General features: G+C 40.2%; 1 protein-coding gene across 1 annotated transcript; it reads right to left on the reverse strand.

Moving 5' to 3' along the window:
* Positions 1–391: 391 nt before the first annotated feature.
* nr4a2b (nuclear receptor subfamily 4, group A, member 2b) lies at positions 392–4,834 on the reverse strand. Its single transcript, XM_057338037.1, has 8 exons — positions 4,721–4,834; positions 4,372–4,464; positions 3,318–4,177; positions 2,485–2,614; positions 2,183–2,346; positions 1,816–2,015; positions 1,548–1,726; positions 392–1,462 (listed from the first exon to the last, which is right to left on the reverse strand). Exons 3-8 carry the CDS (start codon positions 4,173–4,175, stop codon positions 1,227–1,229), a joined length of 1,767 nt encoding a protein of 588 aa, XP_057194020.1. The 5' UTR covers positions 4,176–4,177; positions 4,372–4,464; positions 4,721–4,834; the 3' UTR covers positions 392–1,226.
* Positions 4,835–6,345: the final 1,511 nt, after the last annotated feature.

Raw genomic sequence — 6,345 nt, forward strand, 5'->3', positions numbered from 1 at the left:
TTTTAATTATTGCTGAATTATTTGAGCAAAACATAGTCCTTTGTAAACTATACTGCGACGTTGATCTTCTTCCATAGTTCGTTTTCTGTTCTTATTTGGAATCATCCAAATTATTCGCAATTCGCTGTTATTTGTTTGTTTATTTAACTAACTAGTAACTGACCGGTCATAAAAAAGTGTTCAAGTAGGAATGTACAAAAACAGTTTATATTTCCCCCGACCAAATACTGCTTTTTGTTTTAGGAATGAATAAATCAATTGTTTCACTACATGAAAGGTTTACATAAAATTGCATAAGCCAATTCGAACAAAAAACTTTATTAATTATATATATATAATAATAAAGAATAAATAAATAGATGTAATAGACTAGATATAATAGTTAGATTTATTCATCAATGCACTAGATGGGAGAAGCTTAATACAGACTGCAATGCAAAAACCATACATCGTAAAAAACAATAATCTAAAATATATAGCATAGGCATAATGTTATGAATTTAAAACCAGTTGCACGTAAACGTCATAGACATTATTTCAATATGAAATTAATAAAAAATGCTGGAGAAAGTTAATAGCTCATAAAGAATTCCATGCATACTTCCTGAACTGTAAAAAAGCCGTTCTCAATAACAGTTTAATTCACTATTGCTTAAAATTATAAATACAAAAACGTGCTCTATATGTTTGTATGTGTCCATGTTGATCAAAGTTTGTTATCCACAAATGTTGCAGATAGACTTGAAAAATCCTCCTGTGCACCCAGTATACAATCTCTAATGCAGAATGCTTAATTTGCTAGTGGTTTAAGTACCTTGTCGAAATTATTTTACTCCATTCAATACATCTTGCATGACAAGTTAAATTTGCAGAAGTTGTATATAAATGATTTTGCAGGTATCAACATAAACAAGTTATATGACGTAAAACAATATACAAAACACTTTCACCACACTGCATTTTTTCAGTATATACGTAGCTGCATACACTTTAAACAGGCATAAGAACAGTCCTTTTCCCTCACAGTTCGCAATACTTTGAATATTCTATTGTTATTTTTCATCAATGAAAATCTTAAACAACATTATACATGTGTGTCTCCAGGCAGCGCGCTCTCGCAACCTGGAAAATGCCATCCGCCAATTTCCGACACATTCATTTCTTTAGGTCCGCCACATTTGAGGAATCACGTATATGTTATGAACCTGTAGCAGTTTAAAAAGTTTTCAGAAAGGTAGCGTATCATGAAAGAGTTTGTCGATGATGGCAGGCGTGGGAACCAAATCCTCCAGTTTCAAATAAAAGATGCGCTGCAGTCCTTGCGTGCACAGCGCGCGCACCTCCGGCAGCTTCTCCAACAGTTTAGATAATTCGGCACTGCAGGACACCTGATCCTTCAGACAGTTTACTATCTTGTTTTGAAGCTCCTCCGTTTTCTTAGGCTCTTTCAGTCCGTGTCTCTCTATGGCGATAAGAAACAACCCGTCAGAGGTCTGATTCATGCTGCATTTCTGTGCATCACTTGGAAAAGGTCAGACATGTCTTACCTGTTACTATGGTGAGAGCAGCTATGCAGGAGAAAGCAGAGACGTCTATGTTCATGCTCTGAAGGTTAGAAGAAAACTCAAAGATGGAGTCGATCCATTCACCAAAGCCTCGCACGCACTGCATCTTGTGTAGAACCACTCCATTGCAAAAAATAAATTTATCCTCAGCCAGGTTGGACCTGAAAATGAAAAGTAAATAGAGCGTAACATAGTGCAATTCTAAAATAAAGTGTCCTTTCCGAGTTATGCCCAAAATATCAATGCCTACCTGTAAGCCAGCCGCAGGACAAAAAGTTCAAGGAAGGCTGACTCGAAAAGCAACTCCTGGTCGCATTTGGCCAGGTCAGTAAAACCGGGAATTTTTTCGGCCCATCCGCGAATGATATTCATCGAAGCAGTAAGGAGATCGTAGAATTGCTGAATGTGCAGAGATTCATCTCCATTGTGATACTCGGGGCTCGCCTGGAACTAAAATTCAGACATTAAATGTTAAAGAAAACCGAAATAAAACAGAGTGTGTATATTTTGCATAGTTTATAAGCAAAGGTCACATTCTATATCCGAAATAAAAACATATATTTAAAGTTCCTGGGGTACTTTTGAATGACAAAATGATCATTTAGCCGGTCACTCACTTTAGAGTAGTCCAGTCGGGCCATGGAGGGGTTGGAGTCCATGTGCGCTCTCACTAGGGCGTTCAGGAGATTGACAGGTGTCATGGAGACTGGGATGTCCTGCTGGCTTTTAGGTTTAGACGGCAGACGACCCCTCCGACCTTTTAAACTCGCTGTTCTGACGACTGCAAAAATATATTGGTTAAATACACTTTGGATTATAATTGAACTGTTTTATCATATTTTACTGACAGTGCAGGGTATCAGACAATTGGGATTAAAGTTCCTATATAATAGAAAAGCAAAAAACTAGTTGACTCTACCTTCCTTTACCATTCCCACGACCATGCACTTTTGAAAGCGGCAATACTGGCATCGATTTCGCCGTCTTTTATCCACAGGACAATTTTTGTTTGCCAGACAAACGTATTTGGCGTTTTTCTGCACCGTGCGCTGTAGAGGAACAGCACATGTTTCACTGCATGTCAATCTAGTCCAAACACATAACACTAACGTGTGTACAGCCACACATCAGGAAACAACTTGAACTGCAATCACATTGTGAAGTTACAATAGAACAGGACACTCAATCCCTGCACTCCAGCCAGTAATACATTCAAGGGCCGGAGAGGGCAGACATTTGGTAAATACAGATCCGTGGGCAGTCATAATTTGGGGTCCCCCGACACCTTCCCCGCGACCCCTCTTGTCGGATTAGTGAGATTATTCTATCACGATGGTGACATAAAGAGCTGTGTTAATGTCACCACAGGGAGTTCCGTTACGCTCGGTTAGGCAAGATACGACTCTCGGCACAAACCAATTTAATTCTAGGCGAAAGAAACGGTGGCAGAGATGAACGGAGGTGTCCCTATAGGTGCATATCGGGTCATGTCAATACAATATAGATAATTACTGTAGACCAGTTCTAAACCTGCCTCTCTCCTAGTCTGTAAGCACTTAAACACAGTCTTCCTGATAAAAGATTTGGGCTTTTAGCCGAAAGGTTAAGGTTCACACCATGCACAAAAATACAAGAAACCCCAGGTCACCGCATCTTAGAAATAACTGAACTGTAAAGCGCGCAAATTCTACCAACATGTAGATATAGTGACACGTTTTTAAATAAAAGGAAAATGACAGATAGGTTCCTTACCTTGAAGAATCCTTTGCATCCCTCGCAGGTGCGCACCCCGTAGTGCTGGCAAGCTGCGTTATCTCCGCACACAGCGCAAAGACCCTCACTGGAAGGAGATCCCCGAGCCTGGGGTGAGGCTACCGGGCTTTCCAGTAAGGGGTGTCCGTGACCGACGTTTAGAGAATGAGACAGCCCCATACCGTGCTGTTTCCTCGGAGGTGCCGGGACGGCAAAACTCTCCAGCGCACGATGCGCACCAGGGGTGTCCGCGCCCATAGACACGTGAAGGGAGCCATCGAAGCGCATCTGGCAGCTTGACATCGGTGTATCAACAGGAGACTGCTTGAACGAGAACAACCGAGACATTGCGTTTTTTCTCTGTTGGTCTATCATATGCGAAGTCGCCAGATAGTTCTGATGAAAACTGTGAAGGGGTCCGCTTTCTTCCCACGTGTGATGTGGAGGTGCCGGGAAACTTGGTGACGATGTGATGTTTGGAGAAGACGCTTTATAGTATATAGGTCCGGTATGGGGTACGCTCTCCTCAGTTTGGTGAGGCTGGTGGTGCTGCTGATGGTAACTGTGTGGGGGTATATCCTCCACTTTGATGGACAACGGATCCCCAGAGTGGGACATTTGGTAGAGACACGGAGGCTTCACGTCGTAGCTGGAACTGTATGTGTCAACAAAGGTGTTGAAACTTGGGAGCGAAGAAGTGACAGCTATCTCTGCGTTAGTCAGGTCCATGCTAAACTTGACAAACTCCGGCGTTAGGAAGTCGCAACTGTACTCTCCCGTGGTGTTGTAACTGTAACTTTGAGATGCAGGGCTGGCTCCTGGTGGTGATGTCCCATACTGAGCCTGGACGCAGGGCATGGCTGTGGTGTTAGAAAACGAAATTATAATGGATTTCTCTGACAGGTATTTTTTAACAACTATTTTTATTTTAAAGAATTAAAAGAACGTTATACTATATTGGTCTCACTAGAAACCTAGAATGTAGGTTGTTTTCCATCGGAAAGAATGTATGCAAACTTTCTGACACATATTTCCATGGCCTGCCTTAGTTTACCTCCGCACACCTGCTACTTTTATCTCTTGTGGAACAATCTCTGAAGTCAGTGCTCGTGCTGCTATCTGGGTGTCTCGCCGTTCGTTTAGTTTCCTGTAAAAGAAAATAAATCTATCATTAGTTTTTTTCAGGTGACATGATTTGATATGCATGCATGTTAACATTTTAAGCATTTTGTGCCAGTTTCTTGTAGATTACGCCAAATGTAGATAATCTAAATTAAGGAAATGATTTTGAACATAAATATGAATAAAGTTAGGAAACATACATTTATGTGTACATGTATTGCTTTACAAAAAAATCCCGATATTTTAACTTTATTGCAAACAACATTTTTAATGTAACATACCTCAAGATGCAATTGAAAGAGTTGCGAATATTATAAATCCATGTAGATGCTGCTGTTTGTGGAAGATTATAGTTGAATGCGTGCAATGCCAAAGCCTGCGTTTGCGCACCTTACTCCTTCGGCTTCAAGCGAAGACTGAAGCTTGAGCGCAATGTGCCTTTGTTTATGAGAACTCTGAATGCCACAGCCCACGTGCCAAAAGGCGTGACATCATGCGCGTCAACCCTGACGCGGGCTGATCGCTGGACAGAGGGACCGTTCTTCCGCGCACACATTACGCACTGGCGCAGTTCAACTATCTGCGCTCTTGCAAATGCGGGGCTGTCCAGTAGGTCAAATGAGTTGAATTTCCTACACATTATAATGTTGCGCAAAGCCCTTCTTAATATAGAAACTACTTACAGTACACAATATATCAGATCTCACTGATTAGGACCAATGAAGTGTTTTTTGTTGTACGGGTCTTTTGGAAAAATCTTCAGTCAACCTAGACAGTAAGCTGTTTTGTTTCTGTCAGACTCACAAGAAAAACAACTTGAAGCAACACTCACTAATATTTAATAATATACTTTTCAGCAAAGAAAAGGACGTAATTAAGTGTACTGCATTTACAGGGAAGGTAAAATTACGGGACAAAGAAATCAATTAAGGGGGGAAATAAAAGATGTATTTAAATAAAAGTAGCCTAAATGGTGTTTTGCATCAACAGTCGAGGGATGCTGTGTTATTGTAAATTAGATGGGAAAATAATCATGCATTTCTTTACTTGTCTATAAATAAATGTATTGAAGTTTAAAACCCTTAAAATACCGTTTGTATTAATAATTTCAAAACCAGTTTATGGCATCTGTTTGAATCAAGGGACGCAGGGCTACAAAAAGTTAATATAATGACGCCATACGTTTCTATCATACATAGGAAAAAGATTCAGTGGATTAGGATGTGTTTCATCTGACTTCACTGCTCTCTTTGAACAGTGAAGGATTTCCATTGTGAAAAGGGAATCCCGTTGTAACAGAGGCAACTTTGTTAACTGAAGCGAGCTGCGTCACCACTACGTCAGCAGCTTCCAGCTCCATGACGCCTTGTGCGGTCGCGCTCAACTTTTTTTAGGTTGATAGTACTAACACCTGTGTAACTGAATCAGTAAATGCCTTGCGAAAACTCCACGGGGGAAAAATGAAGCAAATACTATTTTAAAGCATTTTATTTGAAAAGATGGTCCACAGAGTATACAGACAGATGTGCAGTATTTTCTGTTTAGCTTTTGTTTGGAACATTTTATAATGCAAAGTATATTATGCATGATTAACTGGACATACTACAAGAACAGAACAATTGATGTTAGATATGAAAAGGTAGTTTATGTTTTAGATTATAAATCACTGTTTAAAATCATTTGTTGATCTGTTGTTAAAGAATACAGTTTACGATGATATACTGGAAGTTAACTAGTATCTAGGTGTCTTTGGGCAAAGTTCCTCTTTTATAAAAGCAGGTCTTTCAAAACGTCTTTCTATTCCAAGTGCGTCTACGATTAGACAATATGCACGCCTACCTAAATATGATTGGACCAGACCAGCGCAACCTCTAAACAGATTCGTCCATCCTCATGTCTGTCAAAT

This window comes from Triplophysa rosa, linkage group LG7 (genome assembly GCF_024868665.1).
Source record: "Triplophysa rosa linkage group LG7, Trosa_1v2, whole genome shotgun sequence".
Taxonomy (NCBI): Eukaryota; Metazoa; Chordata; class Actinopteri; order Cypriniformes; family Nemacheilidae; genus Triplophysa; species Triplophysa rosa.

Bases quoted from the DNA above. Each gene is read 5' to 3' on its own strand.
- nr4a2b (XM_057338037.1), bottom strand. From the start codon at position 4,175: ATGCCCTGCGTCCAGGCTCAGTATGGGACATCACCACCAGGAGCCAGC. The intron at 2,615-3,317 runs GTAAGGAACCTA...GTTCCTCTACAG, and splicing joins GATGCAAAGGATTCTTCAAG to CGCACGGTGCAGAAAAACGC. The intron at 1,463-1,547 runs GTAAGACATGTC...TTATCGCCATAG, and splicing joins TGCTCTCACCATAGTAACAG to AGAGACACGGACTGAAAGAG.